General features: G+C 42.3%; 1 protein-coding gene and 1 long non-coding RNA gene across 3 annotated transcripts in view; both read left to right on the forward strand.

Moving 5' to 3' along the window:
- The window catches only part of LOC144687520 (breakpoint cluster region protein), a 598,462-nt gene that overhangs the window by 356,068 nt on the left and 217,179 nt on the right, over positions 1-25,215 (forward strand). For both annotated transcript variants that reach the window (XM_078553762.1, XM_078553761.1), the window contains exon 9: positions 18,849-18,970. In XM_078553762.1, coding sequence (XP_078409888.1) covers positions 18,849-18,970 — 122 coding nt within the window. The remainder of the gene's footprint in view (positions 1-18,848; positions 18,971-25,215) is intronic.
- Positions 16,189-17,114, forward strand: LOC144687085 (uncharacterized). Its single transcript, XR_013578056.1, has 2 exons — positions 16,189-16,795; positions 16,953-17,114. It is a non-coding gene; the product is annotated as an uncharacterized LOC144687085 (long non-coding RNA).

Below are 25,215 nucleotides of genomic sequence, written 5' to 3' on the forward strand. Positions count from 1 at the left end.
CCAAGGACAGACATGTGGGCAAGAGAACAGGGTGGAGTGTTAAAATGGCAAGCGACAGGGAGGTTTGGGTCTTTCTTGCGGACAGACCGCAGGTGTTCCGCAAAACGGTCGCCCAGTTTGCGTTTGGTCTCTCCAATGTAGAGGACACCGCATTGGGAGCAACGAATGCAGTAGACTAAGTTAGGGGAAATGCAAGTGAAATGCTGCTTCACTTGAAAGGAGTGTTTGGGCCCTTGGACGGTGAGGAGAGAGGAAGTGAAGGGGCAGGTGTTGCATCTTTTGCGTGGGCATGGGGAGGTGCCATAAGTGGGGGTTGAGGAGTAGGGGGTGATGGAGGAGTGGACCAGGGTGTCCCGGAGGGAACGATCCCTACGGAATGCCGTCAGGGGGGGTGAAGGGAAGATGTGTTTGGTGGTGGCATCATGCTGGAGTTGGCGGAAATGGCGGAGGATGATCCTTTGAATGCGGAGGCTGGTGGGGTGATAAGTGAGGACAAGGGGGACCCTATCATGTTTCTGGGAAGGAGGAGAAGGCGTGAGGGAGGATGCGCGGGATATGGGCCGGACACGGTTGAGGGCCCTGTCAACGACCGTGGATGGAAAACCTCGGTTAAGGAAGAAGGAGGACATGTCAGAGGAGCTGTTTTTGAAGGTAGCGTCATCAGAACAGATGCGACGGAGGCGAAGGAACTGAGAGAATGGGATGGAGTCTTTACAAGAAGAGGGGTGTGAGGAGCTGTAGTCGAGGTAGCTGTGGGAGTCGGTAGGCTTGTAATGGATATTGGTGGACAGTCTATCATCAGAAATTGAGACAGAGAGGTCAAGGAAGGGAAGAGAAGTGTCAGAGATGGACCATGTGAAAATGATGGAGGGGTGGAGATTGGAAGCAAAATTAATAAATTTTTCCAGGTCCCGACGAGAGCATGAAGCAGCATCGAAGTAATCATCGATGTACCGGAGAAAGAGTTGTGGGAGGGGTCCGGAGTAGGACTGGAACAAGGAATGTTCCACATACCCCATAAAGAGACAGGCATAGCTGGGGCCCATGCGGGTACCCATAGCCACACCTTTTATTTGGAGGAAGTGAGAGGAGTTAAAGGAGAAATTGTTCAGTGTGAGAACAAGTTCAGCCAGACGGAGGAGAGTAGTGGTGGATGGGGATTGTTGGGGCCTCTCTTCAAGGAAGAAGCTAAGGGCCCTCAGACCATCCTGGTGGGGGATGGAGGTGTAGAGGGATTGGACATCCATGGTGGAGAGGAAGCGGTTGGGGCCAGGGAACTGGAAATTGTTGATGTGCCGTAAGGTGTCAGAGGAATCACGGATGTAGGTGGGAAGGGACTGGACAAGGGGAGAGAGCTATGCCTGCCTCTTTATGGGGTATGTGCAACATTCCTTGTTCCAGTCCTACTCCGGCCCCCTCCCACAACTCTTTCTCCGGTACATCGATGATTACTTCGGTGCTGCTTCATGCTCTCGTCGGGACCTGGAAAAATTTATTAATTTTGCTTCCAATCTCCACCCCTCCATCATTTTCACATGGTCCATCTCTGACACTTCTCTTCCCTTCCTTGACCTCTCTGTCTCAATTTCTGATGATAGACTGTCCACCAATATCCATTACAAGCCTACCGACTCCCACAGCTACCTCGACTGCAGCTCCTCACACCCCTCTTCTTGTAAAGACTCCATCCCATTCTCTCAGTTCCTTCGCCTCCGTCGCATCTGTTCTGATGACGCTAACTTCAAAAACAGCTCCTCTGACATGTCCTCCTTCTTCCTTAACCGAGGTTTTCCATCCACGGTCGTTGACAGGGCCCTCAACCGTGTCCGGCCCATATCCCGCGCATCCTCCCTCACGCCTTCTCCTCCTGCCCAGAAACATGATAGGGTCCCCCTTGTCCTCACTTATCACCCCACCAGCCTCCACATTCAAAGGATCATCCTCCGCCATTTCTGCCAACTCCAGCATGATGCCACCACCAAACACATCTTCCCTTCACCCCCCCTGACGGCATTCCGTAGGGATCGTTCCCTCCGGGACACCCTGGTCCACTCCTCCATCACCCCCTACTCCTCAACCCCCACTTATGGCACCTCCCCATGCCCACGCAGAAGATGCAACACCTGCCCCTTCACTTCCTCTCTCCTCACCGTCCAAGGGCCCAAACACTCCTTTCAAGTGAAGCAGCATTTCACTTGCATTTCCCCTAACTTAGTCTACTGCATTCGTTGCTCCCAATGCGGTCTCCTCTACATTGGAGAGACCAAACGCAAACTGGGCGACCGTTTTGCGGAACACCTGCGGTCTGTCCGCAAGAACGACCCAAACCTCCCTGTCGCTTGCCATTTTAACACTCCACCCTGTTCTCTTGCCCACATGTCTGTCCTTGGCTTGCTGCATTGTTCCAGTGAAGCCCAACGCAAAGTGGAGGAACAGCACCTCATCTACCGACTAGGCACTTTACAGGTTTCCGGGCTGAATATTGAATTCAACAACTTTAGATCTTAAACTCCTCCCCCCACCCCAATCCCCACCCCGTTTCTCCCCCCCCCCCCTTTTTTTTCAATAATTTATATAGATTCTTCTTTCCCCACCTATTTCCATTATTTTTAAATCTAAAACTAAAACCTTGTTAGTCTGTCCACCCCACCCCCACTAGAGCTGTACTTTGAATATCCTGTCTTCCATTCTTAATTAGCACTTTCCTTAGACAAATATCACCACCTTCAACACCTCTTTGACCCTTTTGTCTGTGACATCTTTTGATTATCTGCTCCTATCACTGCTTATCTCCACAATCACCACACCCTCAACGTCTCTCTCCTCCCCCCCCCACCTTAAACCAGTTTATATTTCTCCCTTCTCCTAACTATGCTTCAGTTCTGCCGAAGGGCCATGAAGGCTCGAAACGTTAACTGATTTCTTCTCCGCCGATGCTGCCAGACCTGCTGAGTTTTTCCAGGTAATTCTGTTTTTGTTTTGGATTTCCAGCATCCGCAGTAGCTTTTAGCTTTTATCACTACTCTTCTGGAGCTGTGCTAAATTAGTTGAGATTCAAGATTGAACTTGGACCTTCGAGTCCATGACTCAGCATTACGGTATTCACCACCTTGACAATCAGGAAAGTTTAATTTTATTGAGAATAAAGTATATAATTTAAGAATAACACCTGGTGGTATCATCTGAATTGTTCTGGATTAATGTGATCATAAAAAGTCAATCATTTTGTTAGTCAGTGTTTGGTTGCTAAAGTGTTTTGGTTGTTGTAAAGATGGATAGTTTTACACAATATTGTTTTTAATTAGTGTCATTTTCCTGATAGATTTTCCTGTTTGGAACAATTGCTGCACTCCCAGATGAAGTGTGATTGTCCTTTCTTCATGCAGCTTTCACTGTAATAAACTGAACCTTTATTCTTTGCTTGCATGAATGGAGTTCCTACTACACAAAAAGCGTTTTACAAGTACTAACCAGGTAACCCACATGCCCCTAATAAACCACAGTAACCATTTCATTCTCATCCTACTATACTTGTCAGAAGAAATAGAATGCCTTTAACATTTCAGTTCTTCTCACACCCTTTTTAAAACCACTTTCCAATGCAATTCCAGGACCTGTTCATCTGAGTTTGTAGGAATGGTGCTACCTACTGTCATTCCAAACACAGCAGATTGACAGACCAAGGGAAGCAGTGAGTTGAAGCTAAGTTGATAGCACCCAGGTCATCTTTCGCCTTTATGGGCATTTAAGAGATATAAGATACGGATGAGTTAAGGGTGAGGATTGACATACGGAATTGTGATATAGTAGCCATCACAGAGACGTGGTTGAAGGAGGGGCAGGATTGGTAGCTCAACATTCCGGGATATAGAATCTGCAGGCGAGACAGGGGAGGGGGTAAAAGAGGAGGAGGCATTGCATTATTAGTTAAGGAGTCAGTTACTGCAGTAAGGAGAGATGATATCTTGGAGGGGGCATCGAATGAAGCTTTGTGGGTAGAGCTTAGGATTAAAAAAGGGGCAGCCACATTGTTAGGTATTTATTATAGACCCCCAGATATTCAGCAGGAAATTGAGGAGCAAATATGTGCACAATTTGTGGAGGTGTGTAAAAACAATAACAATAGGGTAATTATATTAGGTGATTTCAACTTTCCCAACATTAATTGAGATAGACATAGTGTTAAGGGCTTGGATGGAGTGGATTTCTTGAAATGTGTGCAGGAGAACTTTTTAGGTCAATATGTAGAAGGTCCAACAAGGGACAGCGCATTGCTGGACCTAATTCTGGGGAATAAAGCCAGACAAGTGGCTGAGGTGGCCGTGGGGGAGCATTTTAGTGATAGCGACCACAACACAGTACAGTTTAAGTTTGTTATGGACAAAGAAATAGACAAGTTGCAAAAAAATGTTTTGGATTTGGGGAGAGTGGATTTTAGTAAAATAAGGCAGGATCTGGCCAAAGTAGACTGGGAACAGCTACTTGTGGGGAAATCTATAGAGGAGCAGTGGGGGACATTCAAAAAGGAAATGGGGAGGGTACAGGCTCAACATGTGCCCTCGGGTGATAGGAAGGAGTAACAAGCCCAGAGAACCATGGATGACCAGAGATATTCAGGATACGATGAGAAGGAAAAGAGAGGCTTTTAGCAGGTACAAGGGGAGCAAATCAGCAGAGGCATTAGTGGAGTACAGACAGTGCAGGGTGGAGCTTAAGAAAGCAATTAGGAGAGCAAAGAGGGGATATGAGAAAGCTCTGGCTGGTAAAAGTAGGGAAAATCTCAAGATATTCTATAAGTATATCAATGGGAAGAGGATAACCAGGGAAAGAGTAGGGCCCATTAGGGACCATGGGGGCAATCTATGGGTGGAGCCAGGGGACATCAGTAGATTGTTGAAAGAATACTTCACATCTGTCTTCATCCAAGAGAATGAGGATGAAGGCATGGAACTCGGGGAGGGAGACTGCAAGGTTCTTGAGCAAATTGATATAGGGAGTGACAAGGTATTGGAGGTGTTGGCAGGCTTAAAAGTGGACAAATCTCCAGGTCTGGATGATTTGTGTCCCAGACAGCTGAGGGAAGCCAGGGAGGAGATCACAAGGGCTCTGACCCAAATTTTTAATTCCTCTCTGGCCACGGGGGAGGTGCCACAGAACTGGAGAACAGCTAATGTGGTTCCGCTATTTAAGAAGGGTTGTAGAGATAAGCCAGGGAACTACAGACCAGTGAGTCACACGTCAGTGGTAGGGAAACTATTGGATAAAATTCTGAAGGAGAGTATCTATCTCCACTTGGAGAGGCAAGGTTTGATCAGGGATAGTCAGCATGGCTTTGTCAGAGGGAGGTCATAACTAACAAATTTGATTGAATTTTTTGAGGAGGTGACCAGGTGTTTGGATGAGGGTAGTGCAGTTGATGTAGTTTGTATGGATTTCACCAAAGCCCTTGACAAGGTCCCACATGCGAGACTTATATAGAAGGCAAATGCACATGGGATACAGGGTAATTTGATAAGGTGGATTCAAAATTGGCTTAGTTGTAGGAGTCAGAGGGTGATGACAGAAGGCTGCTTTAGTGACTGGAAGCCAGTGTCCAGTGGCGTACCATAGGGATCTGTGCTGGGCCCCCTATTATTCATCATTTATATAAATGACATAGATGACTATTTGGGGGTAGGATTAGTAAGTTTGCGGATGACGCAAAGATTGGCCGGGTGATAAACAGTGAGGTTGAGTGTCTTGAGCTACAGGAAGATATAGACGGGATGGTCAAATGGGCAGATAAGTGGCAGATGGAATTTAACCCTGAAAAGTGTGAGGTTACACACTTTGGAAGGAGTAATTTGACAAGGAAGTATTCAATGAACGGCATGACACTAGGAAGTTCTGAGAAACAAAGGGACCTTGGCGTGTGTGTCCATAGATCTCTGCAGGCGGAGGGGCATGTTAGTGAAAAAGGTGTATGGGACACTTGCCTTTATCAATCGAGGCATAGATTACAAAATTAGGGAGGTCATGTTGGAGTTGTATAGAACCTTGGTGAGTCCACAGCTGGAGTAGTGTGTGCAGTTCTGGTCGCCACATTATAGGAAGGATGTGATTGCACTGGAAGGGGTGCAGAGGAGATTCACCAGGATGTTGCCTGGGATGAAACATTTAAGTTATGAAGAGAGGTTGGATAGAGTTGAGTTGTTTTCGTTGGAGCAGAGAAGACTGAGGGATGACCTGATTGAGGTGTACAAGATTATGAGGGGCATGGACAGGGTGGATAGGGAGCAGCTGTTCCCCTTAGTTGAAGGGTCAGTAACAAGGGGACATAAGTTCAAGGTGAAGGGCAGGAGGTTTAGGGGGGATGTGAGGAAAAACTTTTTTACCAGAGGATGGTGACGGTCTGGAATGCACTGCCTGGGAGGGTGGTGGAGGCGGGTTGCCTCACATCCTTTAAAAAGTACCTGGATGAGCACTTGGCACGTCATAAAATTCAAGGCTATGGGCCAAGTGCTGGTAAATGGGATTAGGTAGGTAGGTCAGGTGTTTCTCACGTGTCGGTGCAGATTCGATGGGCCGAAGGGCCTCTTCTGCACTGAGAGATTGTGTGAAGAATAGGCAGATTGGCTAAGGATCGTACTTGGCATAATGGAATGTGTAAGAACATGGAATGAAATGAAATTAGTAGGCCTCAGAAATGGTTTCTTATGTGGCATCAAAATTTGAAGTTTCCAGTAGCCATAATTGTTTGATTTACAGCTACTTCTTGCTATCTCTTCAGAGTTTTCACTGTCCTGTTGTTCTTGGAATGAATAGTGCCATTGGTTTCTTCTATAAAAAGTAATGCAAGGCACTTTGTTTCTCATAAGCACTCTGGTGTTGGGACTAGAAAGTGTTTCTGTGTTTTTCAACTATAAACACAGCACATTTCAAAATCTCTAGTTAATTTGCATTTCTATCATTATAAATTGATATCTTTTGTGTATTCACATCTCCAAGTGTGTACTGTAAAATGGGAGATTTTCAGATGAAAATAATACACACATGAAAGCAAATCTAAAATCACAAGTCCCATTTATCTAACCACTTCTGTTAAGCATTGGGAATCCTTAAGAATGTTATTTATATCGCATAAGCTTCAAATTATCCCAGTTTGCAGTATTACAGATTGCAGCATGTACAGATTCACCTGTTAAATACCTGTTGAACACCAGTGTTTCACTGTTTCCGTCACTTATGGGACCACGAATCTTGGTTGTTAACAAATTGTTGATGACATGAAAAGGTGAGCAATTTGCAATGTTGTGTATGTTCCTTCACTGTCACTGGGTCAAAACCCTGGAACTCCCTTTCTAACAGCATTGTGGGTGTACCTACACCACATGGACTGCAGCGGCTCAAGAGGTGGCTCACCACCACCTTCTCAATGACAATTGGGGATGGGCAATAAATGCTGGCCTAGCCAGCAATGCCCACATCCTATGAAAGAATAAAAGGAATGGGGTCTTCCAGTGTTTTACTTATACAGCTCTCTGATCACACTGCAGTTGAGAATGTCTCTCTGGCGTTGCCAAAGCATGGAGAATCCCAGTGTAATGACAACAGTGTCCCCTTGAGATGATTCGGCAGACATCCCATAATCCCAATTGGCCGCCTTCTCCTGTTGAAGAAAAATTCCTAAGTATGTTGCTCCCAGTGCTATTAGACATTGATATTTCTACAAACACTGCTAATACTGTGATTTAAATTAAAGGATTGTCAATGTGTAAGTAGACTGAGTGAACCTAATTGTTGAAACCAGGATTTGAAATACTGGCTGTATTTATAAGCAGGTAGTACAATAGAGAGGAGTGTACTTATATTGGGTGTGTGATTCCTGCACATACAACTCCAGATATTGTGTCATGCAATTTTAGTGCATTTACAAAGTGACTTTGAAATAATGCATGCAGACAGGACACTGTATTCTCTGGGTCTAATGTTTCTTTAGCAGCCAACATAGTGTTACATGAAAAGGGATAGCTAAATATTAACGAGTTAGAAATGTAAACAATGGGGACTACTCGGAACAGATTAAATCTGTTGAAAATAGCTGGTCCTCCATTACCAAAACCACTTGCATGCACTTAGTTGTAATGAAATTGTGCATTTTAACAATTGTCATTGATGCAGTCATTGATGTTAAGCAGATTTCAAAATGCAACAGAACAGAAAATAGATATTCTTTGCCTCAAAGATTCCAGGATGCAGTTAACTGCACCAATATCAAACCAGATTAAGACATGGGTCTCAAGAGAGAATAGATATGTCGGTTATTGTCTGCAGTATGATTAAAATCCTAAAACTGTTTTTATTTTCCCTAACATTATCCTTTTTTCTATATCATTCCGATGATAAGAACTGGTTCTATGCTGTGGATTTCCATCCACTGGTAACTAGAGAAAGTTTATAAACCCACTTAAAGCTCTTCAAAGCATGCTCTCCAAAACATGGACAAAGGCACCTGTAAGTATTGACACTATGCTGTGTAAACCAATTGGTTTCAGGTTCAGTTACTAACCTATGCAGTTAGCTGAGTTATCAGGGCCAGGCTGGGATGTGTGTACCTATCCACACCCACCAAACCCCTGTACTGGCAGCTAGAATGCTGATGATTGCACAAGATGGCTGCTCGCTTGGATTAGGTACTTGGATCCTTTGAATTAAATGTAATTATACTGATAGAGTAACCAGATTTTAAGTTGTATAAGTACACATATTACCTTTGACCCATGTGGGTCACAAATTTGCATTGTGTTTGACAATTAACATAATTTTGCAAATGGATTTATTCCTTTTATGGGCTAGTGAAAATTTATCTCCCATCTAGTCTCCAATTGGTTTCTGTGCATTGTAAATTTACTTATGTAACCTTGTTTTTCCGATACTGCTGTGATAGTTGCTTCTCTGAACTATCATGTCCTGTTTCACCTATGTTTCATTTAATGAGGCATGCACAGCCTTCCTCCTGCTTGACTCCTAAGAGTTGGAATGCAGAGTCAGTATGTCATCTCCTCCAATGCGTTCATCACTGTCCCTCAGAATTGTAAGGTCTCTTATCTCTCTCATTCTTCCTTCCTTTTACATATACAGTTGTTTAAAACACAAGTTTGATGTTTCCTAATCATAATGTCTATTACTCTCTTTCAGTCTTGGTAGTTTTCTGTACTATTGGCCTTGATGTGGTCTTGAAATATAAAAAAATACACTTGTTGGTGTCATTTATGAAACAAAGGTTAGTTTTCAAAATTACCAGTGCTGAGCCCACTCAACATACACTGCTGCCAGAAAGATCAGAAGGAACATCAGAATATTATAAAGGGGAAAGGGAGTGAGCCAGAAATTGGGTACACGGCAATACCAAGGACACCAAGAGAGGGCAGGTATTGAGGTCCTACAGTCAGATTTTCAGAAAGAAGCGAAGGAGGAAGTTAAAAAGCAGGACTCCAAAAATAACAATCACTGGATTTCTCCCAGTGCCGCACACTAGCGAGAGTAGAAATAAGAAGCTAGGAGGGATCAATGCATGATTTGAGGCATGTTGTAGAAAGAAGGCCTTCAGATTCTTGGGGCATTGAGATCAGTCCTAAGGTAGAATACACCTATTCAAACGGGACGGTTGCACCTCAGCAGGTCTGGGACCAATGCCATCGCATAGAGGTTCCTTGTGTGGTTGGGGAGGGTTTAAACAAAATTGGCAGGTGGTTGGGCACCAACATATAGAAATATCAAAGAGGAGTAAGGTGCATAAAGGAGTGCAAATGTTGGGTAGTGCTGGAGAAGGAAGTTTCCATATTAGATAGGAGCAGACTAAGGAATAAAAAGACAGGTTTAGAATGCATGAGCACAAAGTGTGGTGAGTAAGGTTGGTGAGGTACAAGTACAGATAACTGAGTGGAATATGATGTAACAATAATGGAAACATGGCTTAAAAATGGTGAGGACTGGGTGCTCAATATTCCAGGATACAAAGTGTTCAGAAAGGACAGGGAAGGAATTAAGGGAGGTGGGGTGGCAGTACTGATTGGGAAAGACATTGCAGTGTCATTTGGTACTACGGAACTGAAGATTGCTGAAAAGAGAGACATGTCTAAGCTTTTTGTCTTGCACTCATCAGGACACTTACAAGAATACCAACATAAGGGGCACACAACAATTTATACTGTATGTGAAGAGAATGGTGATTGGTTGACATGTGGCATTGCCATGGAGAACGCGCCAGTGATGGTGGCTTACAGTTAACTACCAAGCATTGTTTGAAATTTAAACCAGGCAGCTTGACCCTGATTGGTCAAGGCATTGCCCTGAGGAATGAGTCAGTGAATGGCTGTTTATTTAGTTTTATTTAGTTGAAACAGGCTCAATGTATGTACATGTCCCTTCTGTCTGCAAAGAACAGGGCCCTGAGTATTAATATATGTAGCTTCCAATATACGTAAATGCGCCACACTGTGAGCTCGACTGACCATCTTAAAATGGTTGTCAGCATAATTCTTAGCACACTGAACATTATTTAGTAAATGTTGTCCAATTGCGAAATCACATCTAATGTTGGACACTGTTTTGAGTTTTGCAAGCATGGGCTGGTTGGGTACGGTCTGTACCCTGCCTGTTGCAAACAGCGGCTGAGACATGCTGTTTGATACGATTCACTTGTCTTTGGGACATACTGCCTACATACTTAGCATCACACTGGCACTGAAATTCATATACCACATTACTCATTTGTGTGATAGACAGAACGTCATTTTGGCTTGACGGCAGCTTCCTATTAGTGGCAATACCACTCATGTTGCTACTGCATAGTAGCTGCAGACAAGACGAAAAGCTCAGACATTTCCCTTTTCTCAGCAATAGATTGTAGTGTTGGAAAGAGAGGACGTGGCTGGGGTGTTGGGGGGGGCAAGGAAAAATCCATATTGTAAGAATTGAGAAGCAAGAAGGGTATGATTATGCTACTGGAGTATTCTGTAGGCCTCCAAATAACGTCTATGAGAGATCAACGTATCATAGTGTGTAGATTAAATGGAGAAGAGCAAGGCACAATTTAAAGTAGAAGTCTAAATTAGAAGAGGGCTAACTTCGATGGGATGGGAAGGGATCTAGCCAGTTTAAAATGGAACCAAAGACGGACAGGAAAAACTGTAATGGAACAATGGATGACCTTAAGGGGCAGATTTTATAGATGCAGACTAGGTGCATTCCAACAATGGTGAGCGCCAGGGGAGCCAAAGTCAGGGCTCCTTGGGTGATGAGGTAGATAGAGAATATAATAAAACAGAAAAGGGAACATGTCAAATGAATTCTTCAAGCAATAACCAAGCCAAGTACAATAAGCTGAGAAGGGAAGCAAAGAGGAAAATAAGACAGACAAAGAGAGATATGAGAATGGAATGGCAGTTAACTAAAAGGAAACTGTTATGACCGAGCAGTTGGTAAAGCTGTTATTTTTTTAAAATCCCAGAGGGAAACTTTAAACAACTGTCATAACCTTAATTTAAGTGTTCTGTTTGAGATGCAACTCTAAATTCAGGAATCAGACCACCAGTTCTTGAGAGATTTTATATTAAACTAAGTGAAACATTTTATTAAGTTACAACACATTAAACATATGTGCTTAGCTACAAATTACTACTGTCATAACTTTCAACAAATCCCCAAATTAATCTCCATTAAGGCAACAGCAACCCATAGACTTAACCAGACACCAGGCAAAGCACTTCCACCTTACAAATTCAAAATGAAGTTCTTTTCACTTTGGTTCCTGTGGAGACAGTTGCAGGCTTGAAGCTAGCTGCTTTTGATCTAACATTGCCTCTGCTCTATACACACAAAACGGTTGTCTTGTTATACCTACCACTGCCCATTGAATGTAAGTCCTTATTATATTACCAGCTACTTTGAACTCCACCTCTCTAACAATAAAACCCCTTTCATAGTACCAATTTTATTAGTAATATAAACATATTGCTTGGTCTCTGCTAGCTAGGTGCCAGAATTCACCCCACTTCTTGAATGCTTTATTCAAAAAAATGAAAATGCACTCTATCTCTCTTACATATCAAAACTAGTACACATCAAAGCACCCAGACCAGCTGGCTTTAATCCAATTAAGACGCACCCACAGACTAAACTTCTATTTTAAAACAAAAATATTTTCCAATAATACTATATACATTAATAGCTAAAAGAACCCAAAAAATCGTTATACCCTTATTCCAGAAAGAGTGTAAGGGCATCCTTAGTAACTACAGGCCAATCAATTTAACACAAGTTGCAGGTAAGGATTTAGAAACAATAATCGGGGGTAAAAGTCAACAGGCATTTGGAAGAGGTTTGGAGAGGCAGATCGTGTTTTATTAATTCAAATGAAAGTTTGGATGAAGTACTGGTAACAGGAAGTTGATGAAAGAAGTGCAATGGATATTGTCTATATTGATTTTAAGAAATTATTTGATAATGTGCCACATAAAAGGCCGATTAACACAACTGAACTCATGGAATAGTTGGCCAGTGTCAACTTGGTTAAAAAATTGGTTTAAAGACCAATTGAGTTATTGTAAATGGGTAGTAGACAGTGGTGTTCCCTGCTGGGACCACTGCTTTTATTATAAATGACTTGAATGTTAGAATACGGGGTAAAATTTAAAAATTTGCCAGTGTTACCAAACTTGGAGGATGATACAACTCGACTGCAACAGGACATGGATAGGCCAGCAGTGTGGACAGACAAGTGGCATCTGGAATTTAATACAGAGATGTGTGAGGTGGTAGGTACATTTTGGCAGAAGGAATAGGGAGAAGCAAGATAAACTTAATGGCACAGTTCCAAAGAGTGTGCAAGGACAGTTGGACCTGGAGGTTGATGTGCATAGATTTTGAAGGTGGCGGGACGTTTTGAGAGAGGAGTTAGCAAAGCATATAGAGCTTTGGGTTTCATAAATAGAGGTATTGGGTACAAAAGCAGTGAAGTTATGCTGAACCTTTATAAAACTCTGGTTATGCCACAACTAGAGTATTTTGTTCAATTCTGGTGAATTAGGGACATAGATTTAAGTTTTTGGGCAAGACTTTTGGGGGGCGTGAGGAGGAACCTTCTTGAGCAGTGAGTGATGGGTGGAAGTGGAGATGATCATTGATTTCAAAAGGAAATTGATGAGCATGAGGGAAATGTAGGGATGTGAAATTTCCACCATCTGGCAGAATTTTGACTTTTGGATCATGGAATTCCGCCCTTTTTTTCTGGGCTTCTCAGCCCCTAAGATGCCATTGCTCTCAACGTGGCCAAAGCCGGGAGGAGAGTGTCTCAGAAATCCCAGAAAATCTCCACCAATAACGAGGCCAGGAATAAGCCCGGAGCCACCACTCAGCATCACACCAGGACCTGGCTGCCACCCACATTCACAGTCTGAGTCACTTCACTGCTAAAATGTCGATGCTGGTAATGCTTACTGGTTGCTGTCTCCTTCTGCAGCTTCTCCAGGCTATCAGTAGGGTCAGCTTGGCTGCTGAGCTGCCCACCCACTGCTTTGAGTACAAGTACAGCTTCAAAGGGCTGCACCTATTGCACAGCGACCGCAGCATCTCTTCTGGACACACATGGGTAGTAAGTGGTCACTGGGTACTAGCAACTGGCTTCAGAGTGAAGTTGCTTCCCTCCCTGTGTGGGGAGTGTGAGGCAGGGAGTGAGGCCCGTGTCAGTCATTGCATCGCTGCTTGCTACAGATCATCACATCCCTTTCCTCCTGCAGCAAGTTGGCACAACTTCCCCAGAACTGCTAGCAGGGTGAAAGTGGAGGTCAGAGAGTGAGAGAGAGACACCAAGACTGGTGTTGAATCTTCCTTTTTAAACAAAGTGTGTTACATTTCAATCATTTGAGATAAAGTAAGAGTGTAAACCACTGGCAAATGAAAGAGCAAATTTTAGCTTTTCTTCCCCTTATTGCTAGAACGCTTCCTTAGTCCCTGACTAGATTTACACAGAGTTAAATGTAAATCGTTCTGTGTTATTTCACTCTGCTTTATACAGTGAGACTTGTTTTGTGTGCACACAGGTTATAAAATGCCTGTTGTAAGGAACATATCTTTTTATTTCTATTGGACTGTTGTAAAGAACTTATCATTTTATTTTCTGTTGGACTTTGGATTGGAATTGAAGTGGCTGCAGTTTGAAGGACATGCCTACTGGGACATGATGAGATATATAATGTTGCAGTCCTGAAACAGAGTGTGCCATAAAAGACAGGACAGCCAGAAAGGAGTCCTGGACCATCAGCATTTTAATTGGCTCCTGACCAGGTGACCAGGGTTGGGTTTTGTGTGGTAGCCATGTGCAGCAGAAAGTTCCTGGCCTGCAAAGAGAAAACATCTAAAATCTCTTTTCTTCATATATCTATAACCTGCTCTCTCTCTGAGGAAACCCCTGTGAGAAGGAAAAGGAGAAAACCACTGTTAAAGACTTTGAAAAGCAAGTTCTCAAATAGTGAACTAAATACTAAATGCTGGAAGACCGCCTTGGATCATCAACAAGAACTGAAAGGAATTTGGAAGATATCGATCAAAATCAACCCATTGAATCCTGTAATCCGGAATTGGTGCTTTTGAACTGTTTTATCCCACCCTTATAATCTATGTTTTGTATGTCTTGTGTGTGGGGGTGTGCGTGCGTGTGCATGCGTGGATTTAAGAAAGGGGAGAGTTTAAATTATAGTGTTAGAAGTTAGCAGTTCATATTTCTTTCTTTTGCCACTAGTTAAAGATAATTTGTTCAATAAATGGTTATTTACTTGTTAAGTTTACAAACCTGGTGTTCATATTCTGTTATCCTAAATTAAACAGACGGGTAGAATTGGAGCAATCTGGTGGTTTGGTCAAACTTTTCACATTTGTCGTGGCTCGGGAACAGTGGGGCTTGATATTACAGCGCACTATCCCCAGTGAGTCGTGACACTGTGTATCTCTTTTGTTAAAAGTTTGCTGAGATCTATTTAAAAAGTTGCCCAGTGTTTTTTAATGCAATTTTCAAGTAAATCTGAGAATTTTAATATTCACCTTGATTTCTGGGTGCATTCAGACATAAATGCTGTTGTATATGAACTGCAGCATATTGAGTCTAGTGTGGAGTTAAACATTCAGGGCAGAGAATTACGTTTTGTTACATAATTGTTTTGGACAGTAAAGTGGCAAATGAAATTTAATCCAAAGAAGTATGAAGTAATGCATTTGAGGATGACAAAACATCATTATAAATGCTAGGTTTCAGAAAAATGCAGAGGAACAAGTGATCTTGGAGTTTGTCTATAACTCCCTGAAGGTAGCAAGACTGATAGACAAGGTGGTGAAGAAGGCATGTGAGATACTGTCTTTGGATGGTTTAGAGCATGTGAGCAAGGAGGTTATGCTAGAACTATATAAAACACTGTAAGCTGTGAGATGGACACAGAGGCTGCAAAGAGATGTGGGCAACAAGATGGCAGATGAAGTTTAATGTGGGGAAGTGTGAGGTTATTGACTTTGGTAGTAAGGATAGAAAAACAATGTTTTTTAAAAGGGAAGAATGTTGAAGTTCAGAGGGACTTGGGTTTCCTCTTAAAGAACACAGAAAGTTAGCATGCAGGCACAGCAAGCAATTACGAAGGCAATCAGCATGTTGGTCTTTATTGCAAGGGGATTGGAGTACAAGAATAAGGAAATCTTGCTACAGTTGTGTGGGACTTTGAAACCAGAACTGGAGTACTGAGTGCAGTCTTGGTCTCCACATCGAAGGATGGATATACTTGCATTGGAGGCAATACAGTGAAGGTTCACTAGAGTGGTCCGTGGGATGAGGGGGTTGTCCTATGGTGAAAGGTTGAGTAAATTGGGCCAATGCTCTCTGGAGCTTGAAAAATATAAGATTCTGAAGGGGCTTGACAGGATAGGCACTGAGAGGTTGTTTCCCCTGGCTGGGAAATCTACAATACAGGGACACAGTGTCAGGACTAGGGACTGATCATTTAGGATTGAGATGAGGAGAAACTTCTTCACTCAAAGGACTATGAATCTTTGTAATTCTTCATCCTAAAAGGTTGAAGATATTCCATCGCTGAATACATTTAAGGCTGAGATAGACAGATTTTTGGTCTCGCAGGAAATCAAGGGGAATGGGCAGGAAAGTGGAGTTGAAGCCCAAGATCAACCATAATTATATTGAATGGTGGAGCAGGCTCAACGGGCCATACGGTCTACTCCTCCAATTTCTTATGTTCCCGGGAACTATTCCAAGAGCAATGCTTACAAAAGCACAACGCTACAGTCAGATGACTTCCCAGCACCTTGTCCACACACATCCAAACCTGGTATTTGTTCTTTGTTCCCTGCCTATGGCCAGAACTTAGTGAGAGAACTTAAGATTTTATAGATATTTAAAGTGACAGGAAAGCAGAGAGCTGACAGCGTGTTAAAGTCGTCATACTACTCGTTTCCTCTGTCAGTCCTCCAGTTTAGTCCTGGTGTTGCCTCTGAACAGAATACGTCTGCCTAGTCTAATGCACCAAATTAGTACTTTTACATTCTTGCAAGGGAGTATTTTGTGAGATTTAAATTTTATACCTTGAATTTTGCATACTCAATATTTAATCATGTCTAAAAAACTACACATTTCCACATGCAGCTGGTATTTATCTGCTATGGTTGATATTCTTGACTGAACTGTGGAAACTTGATGAACTCAGTTAGCTGTTGAGTAAAGGAGGCACAGCCCGTTGCCATCACTTAGGTATATGTTCGTGTTCTATGTTATTTGGAGGTGTCAGCTGTGGCTCAGTTCATAGCACCCTCGCCTTTGAATCAGAGGGTTGTGGGTTCATGTCCCACTCCCGGAAAACCAAGAACTGTGATTGTACTCGAAAGAGTTGCAATCTGTGACTGTTGATAACTCGAAAGAGTTTCTATGTTATTTGTATAAATTAAGGTTAAGTGTCTACAGGTGAGATGCAATCATTATGCACGTATAAAGAGTCATTTATTGACGTTTGTGGTGTGTTGTAGAGCTAGGAGCTATACATTTGTAATGTTTTTGTGAATAAACCTAAAGCTGAGTAAAGGTTGACTCCTGGTCTCCTCCTTCAGCAACTGGCTGTAAGACATGTAACATTCTTTTATCAGGAGGTAACTGGAAAGTCCTCCTGAGCAACCGTAAATTGAGAAAACATTTTTTGTGCACTTTGATCAGATATTGTTTTTAAGCTTCATAATAAAAATAACTTAACTCATAATGCAAACAAGATAAGAATGTAAAAAACAGGAGCAGGAAGAAGGTCATTCGGCCATCGAGCCTGCTCCACCATTCAATGAGATCATGGCTGATCTGGTTGTAGTCTCAACTTCACTTTGTCATCTGCCCCCCCATAACCCTTGACTCCCTTGTCTATCAAAAATCTGTCTAACTCTGCCTTTAATAAATTCAATTACCCAGCCTCCACTGTTTTCTGAGGAAGAAAATTCCACACCTAACAACCCCTTGGGAGAGAAAAAATTTCTCCTAATTTCTGTCTTAAACGGTACACCTCATTCTTAAACTGTGTCCTCTGGTCTTTCCCCCAGGTGGAAACATCCTCCCGGTATCCAACCTATCAAATCCCCTCAGGATCTTATATGTTTCAATAATATCACCCCTCATTCTTCTAAACACCAGTGGGTATAGGCCTAACCTGTTCAATCTTTCTTCATGAGATAAGTCCCTCATCCCAGGACTGAGTCGAGTAAACCTTCTCTGAACTGCTTCTAAAGCAATTACATCATTTTTCAAATAAGGAAACCAAAACTATACACAGTATTCTAGATGTGATCTCACCAAGGCCCTTTACAGCTGCAGTAAGACTTCCCTACTTTTATATTCCATTCCCGTTACAAGAAGTGCCAACTTTCCATTTTCCTTCCTAATCATTTGTTGTACCTGCATACTAACTTTATGTGATTAGATGCATTGTTGGATGATTTGATTGGGGCTGTGATTTTTCCTTTTGTCATTTCAGTGATTTGTATGCCAGGTAATATTTACAATTTACAGTGCACAATTTATAATTTTTACATTGTCAAGATATAAATCTCTGGCCACGACTTAAACATGCATCATTATCTTGCCTTTCTGACAAGGGATGTGATGGCTACTTATTTACCCCACCAATAGAAACCAAGCTTTATAAACTGGCCTCAAAGCATTTCACTACAGACACTAAAAAATGCTGTAATTTTCAAGCCCTCACAGTGTAGTGAATCGCTTTGTTGCGCTATGATGTGTACATGATTCCTTGTCACAAAAAATTTTCAGGCCTTTTGTCTTCAGCCATGCTCATCCCTGGAAATAAAGTTGCAGGGTTATGAGGATAGAGTGGTGGCTAGAGCAGGGAAATTAGACCAATTTGATTGCTCTACAGGGAGCTGGCATTGGACGCAATGGCCCGAATGGCCGCCTTCTGTGCTGTAATGAGTCTATTTCTTGATAACATGCTGCATTATTGATGAATAGCTTCTCACCCAGCAATGATGTCCACAGAGTTCATTAATTTTGTTTAAAGTGCAGCCCCTGCTGAGTTTCTTCAAAATCCATGAAAAAACAGTGGCTTTACCAGAAAGCAACCTTTTGAGATTCTCTTTTGTATTGGATATCTTCTGGATTTTACAGAGGAGGTGTCAAACACAACATTTATACTAAAATTGTAATGTAATCTTTTTAAAAGTCCCATCCACAGGTAAATACATCACAGTTAAAATGAGCACATTGTTTCTGGACAAACACGAAGGAAAAATGAAAAAAAAACCTTTCCTTCTGATCTTTGCAGCATCGGCAGCTTATGAAGGACAGCTTTTTAGTCGAACTTGTGGAAGGTGCTCGGAAACTTCGACATGTATTCCTCTTCACTGACCTCTTTCTTTGTGCAAAGATGAAGAAACAAATGGCAGGGTAAGAGCATTGGTGCATCTTTAATGGTTAATGAAACTATATTGTTGATGTATAATAATGTCATCAGTTCAGCCAAAATATTACTGGCTTTAAAAATGGCTTTATTTCTGCGTGAATGATACAGCATGGAATAGAGATGAAACTATATGATGTAGCCTTGAATAATAACCCTGAAAAGTGATCATGTATTTGTAGTCCTGCATTCAGATTTTCTTTCACTCCTCCTGGCAGTTTCCTCCCCATCCCCTTGAAGATGCTGGATTTGGTTCCACTGCTCTCCACAACTCATAGTTCCTCACCAAACTAGGCATTCTTCCTGACCTTGGTAATTGAGACTTCACCCAGAAGCCATACACGCATTTTATCTCACTCTGGAGCAATTATAGCACCCTAACCCCTGTGGCCTGTCCAAGATCAGTTACCTATAAATCCCCAAATAGCGAGAGGGAGATAGAAGAGCAAAAACAATAGGGTAATAATTCTTCAGGACTTCAACTGCCATAATATCAATCTGGGATGTGAACAATACGAACACAGAGGGCATAAAATTCTTGAACTGCATTCAAAATAACTTTTTCAGCCAGCACGTAACAAGCCCAATGAGAGGAAGCGCAATTCTAGATTTAGTCTTAGGAACTGAAGCTAGGCAAGTGGATGAAGTGGCAGTGACCATTTTGGAGATAGTGGCCATAATACAGTTAGATTTAGCATCATTATGGCCAAGGACAAAGATAGAACAGGAGTAAACATTCTAAATTGGGGGAAGACAAATTTTATGAAGCTGAGAAGTGACCTGGCAAAAGTGGGCTGGCTACAGCGACTTGAAGGAAAGTCAGTGACAAGTCAGTGACAAATCAGTGGGAGGCATTCAAAAGCAAGATTCTGGGCACAGTGTCCCCACAAATTAAAAGGGTGGTACTGCCAAAACTAGAGCTCCCTGGTTATCCAGAAGCACACAGGGTATGTTAAAGCTGACAAAAAAGCTTATGACAGTCACCAAAAACTTAATACTGCAGAAAGCTTAGAGGAGTATAGAAAGTACAGAGGTAAAGTAAAAAAGGAAATTAGGAAAGCAAAGAGAGAATATGACAAAATATTAGCAAGTAAAATCAAGGAAAACCCAAAGATGTTTTATCAGTACATTAAGAGCGAGAGGATAACTAAGGAAAGGGTAGGGCCTGTCAGGAATGTACAAGGAAATTTATGCATGGATGCAGAAGATGTGGGCAAGGTTCTTAATCGGTACTTTATCTTTGTCTTCACTAAGGAGAGGGATGATGTAGACATTTTAGTTAAAGAGGATGATTGTGAAATATTAGATATAATAAGCATAATGAGAGAGGAAGTACTAGAGGGGCTGGCATCTTTGAAGGTGGATAAATCACCAGGGCTGGATGGATTGCATCCAGGCTGTTAAAGGAAGCCAGGGAGGAAAAAGCGGATAACCTGAGGATCATTTTTCAATTCTCACTTTTTACAGGTGAGGTAGCAGAGGGTTGGAGGTCTGCAAACATTGTACCGTTATTTAAAAAGAGTGCAAGGGATAGTGCAAATAATTATAGGCCAGTTAGTCTGACTTTGGTGGTGGGAAAATTATTAGAATTAACTCAGAGACAGAATAAATTGTTACTTAGAAAGGCATGGATTAATCAGGGATAGTCAGCATGGTTTTGTGCGGGGAAGGTCATGTCTTTCTAATTTATTTGAATTTTTTGAAGAAGTAACAAGGAGGATTGATTAAGTTAGTGCAGTGGATGTCGTTTACATAGATTTTAGTAATGCACTTGACAAGGTCCCCACATGACAGGCTGGTCAGATAAGTAAGACCCCAGGGGATACAGGGGAATGTGACGAGTTGGATTCAAAATTGGCTCACAGTAAACAAAGGGTAATGATTGACGGGTGTTTCTGCGAATGGAAAGTGGTTTTCAGTGGCATTCCACAGGGCTTATTGTTGGGTCCCTTGCTGTTTATTGTATATATTAATGATTTGGACTTAATTTGGGAAGCATGATTGGGAAATTTGCAGATGACACAAAAATTAGCCGTGCAGTTGATTGTGAAAATGATAGTTTTTGTCTCCAGAATTGTATCAATGGTTTGGTTGAGTGGACAGAAAAGTGGCAGATGGAATTCAACCCGGAGAAATATGAAGTAATGCATTTGCGAAAGGCAAACAAAGCAAAGGAAGACACGATAAACGGGAAGATATTGAGAGGGGTGGAGGAAGTGAGAGACCTTGGAGTGCATGTCCACAGGTCCCTGAAGGTGGCAGGACAGGTGGATAAGGTGGTCAAGAAAGCAAATGGAATCCTTTTCTTTATTGGTTGAGGTATAGAATACAAAAGCAGGGATGTGATTCAGGAACTGTATAAAATGCTGTTTCGGCCACAGCTGGAATTTTGTGTACAGTTCTGGTTGCCACATTACAGGAAGGACATAATTGCTCTGGAGAGAGTACAGAAGAGATTTACAAGAATGTTGCTGGGGCTTGAAAATAGTAGCTATGAGATAAGATTGGTTGTTTTCTTTGGAACACAGGAGGCTGAGGGGTGACTTAATTGAGGTGTATAAGATTATGAGAGGCCTAGATAGAGTAGACAAGAAAGACCTCTTTCCTCTAGTGAAGAGGTCAATTACCAGAGGACATGGATTTAAGGTGATTGGTAGACAGATTAGAGGGTGTATGAGGAAAAATGTCTTCACCCAGAGGGTGGTGGGTGTCTGGAATTCACTGCCTGGCTTAGTGGTGGAGGCTGAAACCCTCAACTCATTAAAAAGGCACCTGGATCTGCACCTAAAGTGCTGTAACCTGCAAGGCTACGGACCAGGTGCTGGAAGGTGTGATTAGAATGGGTGGCTATTTTTTCATTTTTTCTTTTTTGGCTGGTGCCGACATGATGGACTGAACACTTCTGTGTGCCGTAACCTTTCTGTGGTTCTATGTACACAGCAGGGATTAAGCCTGGGCCTTCCTGCACTGTCTTGTGTATATAGACAATAAACACCCTATAAAATAAAATGACATCAGCACAGGGAAGCAGTCGATTGAGTCGTTATTTATTTAAGTCTTAACTTTATTTCTGTTAAATAGGTGCATGGCAGGGCATCTCAGTCCCATGCCATGCACATCCTGGTCCATGTGGACCTCCAGGGCACCTCTTGTATCCAGGAAAACCACATGTGGGAGATGCATCATCAGCTGAAGGAGTTCAGGCTTCACGTTTCAGAGCTGGAGCAGCAGCTGGCGTCATTGTGGTGCATCCGTGAAGCTGAGAGTTTTGTGGTTAGCACATTTCTGGATCAGCAGCTTAAGGGTATGAAGGCAGAGAAGGAACATGTGACCACCAAAAGTCAAGGAGGAAGAGGCAGGTACTGTACGAGTCCCATGAGTACATCTCACTCTCCAACCAGTATTCAGTTCTGAATACTGGTGAGAGTGATGGTGCCTGTGGGGAGCATAGGCAGGCCAAGCCCATGGCACCATGGCTAGCTGAGCTGCACAGGGACGGGTAGGAGGATAGTTAGGAAAGCAACATTGATAGCAGATTCTATGGTTAGGGAATGGACAGGCATTTCTGTGGCCACAGATGTGTATCTAGGATGGTATTTTGCCTCCCTCATGCCATGGTCAAGGATATCACTGAGGGGCTGCAAAGCATTCTGAGGGGGGAAAGTGAAAAGCCAGTGGTTGTGATCCATATTGGTATTAATGACATTAATAGAAAAAGGGATGAGGTTTGGCAGGCGATTGTTATTGAGCTAGGAAAGAAACGAGCAACCGGAATCTCAAAAGTTGTAATCTCCGAATTACACTCGGTGCCATGTACTAGTGAGTACTAAAATAGGAAGATAGTAGAGGTGAATGTTTGGCTGGAGAGTGAGTGAGGGAGGGCTTTAGATTTCAGGGACATTGGAATCAGTTCTGGGAGAGATGGGACCTGTACAGGCTGGAAGGGTTGTGCCTGAACAGAGCTGGGACCAATACCCTTGTGGGAGCAATTTGCTAGTGCTATTAAGAGGGTTTAAACTAACCAGGTTGGATTGGGGAGATGGGAGCATGGGGGGAGTGGAAACAGGAGGTAACAAGATGCACAAAAAACTGTGAGAAACAGATAGCACCAGGGTAAGAAGTAGTAAGATATTATGTGGATTCAGAGTAAAAGGTAATGTATAAAGTTTAAATTAGATTTACAATGCATGTATTTGAACACATGGACTGTTGTAAATTTAGGTTTTTGAACTGCAGACATAGATAGCCATGTAAGAATATGATGTTGTGGTGATAACACAGACCTAACTCAAAAAAAAAGGCAGGGTTGGGATACTAAATATTCCTGGAAATAAGATGTCAGGAAAGATATAGAAAGAAAGTAAGGAGGAGTGGCAACATTGATTGAGGAGAAAGTTACAGTGCTGGAGAGTGAGGATGTCCTACAGGGGTCAAGGACTGAATCTAGAAAAAATAGAGACCATTATAATGCTTGCTATATTCTATAGGCTACCAACTAGTGGGAAAGATATAAAGGAATAAGTTTGCAAGAAAATTACAGAGGTAAAAAAAATGAGTCATTATAATGGAGGGTTTTAATTATGCTAATATAGACTGGGTTAGTAAGAGTGTAAAGAGTAGAGAGGGGCAGAAGTTTCTGAAATGTGTTCAGAAGAATTTTCTAGATCAGTATATTTTCAGTCCAGTGAGGAAGGAAGCATTGCTGGATCTGGTTCTGGGGAATGAGGTGGATGAAGCGAATCAAATGTAAGTAGAGGAACATAAAGGAGGCAGTGATCATAGTATCATGAGGTTTAGGTTGGCTATGGAATTGAGGAACCAGATGACCTACTCCAGCTCCTATTTCTTATGCCCTTAGGAGAAGTTGCAATCCAGAATAAAAATAATTAATTGAGGGAGGGCCAATTTCAATGAGGTGAGAATGGAACTGGCCCAGACTATCTGGAATCAGTGATTGGCAGGCAGAACTGTAACTGAACAATGGGCTGCCTTTAAAGATAAGATTGTTTGTGCACAGGTGAAGTGCCATATACCATGAGGGAGAAAGGTAGGAGAAACAAAAACAGAACTCTCTGGATGACGGAAGAGATGGAAAGTTGGGTGAAGCTGAAAAGGGTGCATATGACAGGTCAGGTTGATAATACAAATGAGAACCAGGCTGAATATAGAAAGCTCAGAGGGGAATTGAAAAAATAAATCAGAGCAGTAAAGAGAGAGTATGAAAAGAGACTAGCACTAAGGTAAAAGGAAATCTTTTAGGCATATAAATTGTAAAAGGAGGACTAGGGCCTAAAAGACGATTTATGCATGGAGGCAGAGGGCATGGCTGAGGTACTAAATGCACACTTTGCTTCTGTCTATGCCAAGGAAGAAGATGCTGCCAGTTATAGTGGAAGAGGAAGAAATTGAGATATTGGATGGGATAAAAATTGATAAATCGGAGGTATTAGAAAGGCTGGCTGTACTTAAAGTTGATATCATCAGGACCAGATCAAATGCATCAAGGAAGTAAGGGTGGAAATCATGGAAGTACTGGCCATAATCTTCCATTCTTTCTTGGATAGAGAGGTGGTTTTGGGGGACTGGAGAATTGCAAATGCTGCAGCCTTGTTCAAAAAGGGGTGTAGGGATAAACACAGCACCTGCAGGCCAGTCAGTTTAACCTCAGTAGTGAGAAAGCATTTAGAAATGATAATCTGGGATAAAATTAACTGTCACTTGAACAAATAGGATTATTGCTGAAAAAAAGAGAGATGCTGTCTAGGTTTTTTGTCTTGTACTCATCAAGATAGATCGCAAGATTACCAACAGGAAGGGGAGCAACAATTTATACTGCATCGGCAAATGGACTCTGATTGGTAGAGGCATTGCCATGGAGAACGTAGCAGGGAACAGCTAACTGCCTAGCTATTGTTCAAATATGGATTAATTAAGAAAAGCCAGCATGCATTTGTTGAGGGCAAATGACTTTTAACAAACTTGATTAAGTGTATTGATAAGGCAATGGAGAGGATTTTTGAGAATAATGCTGTTGATATGTACATTGACCTCCAAAATACATTTGTTAAAGTACCATTTAACAAAGCAAAGTTGAACCCCATGGAATAAAAAGGATATAAAGTTGGCCGAGTGACAGGAAACAGAGAGCAGTGGTGAATGGTTGTTTTTCAGATGGAAGGAAAGTATTTTTTATTATTCTTTCATGGGAAGTTGGCGTTGCAGGCCCTAATTG

Source organism: Cetorhinus maximus, chromosome 12, assembly GCF_964194155.1.
Source record: "Cetorhinus maximus chromosome 12, sCetMax3.hap1.1, whole genome shotgun sequence".
Taxonomy (NCBI): domain Eukaryota; kingdom Metazoa; phylum Chordata; class Chondrichthyes; order Lamniformes; family Cetorhinidae; genus Cetorhinus; species Cetorhinus maximus.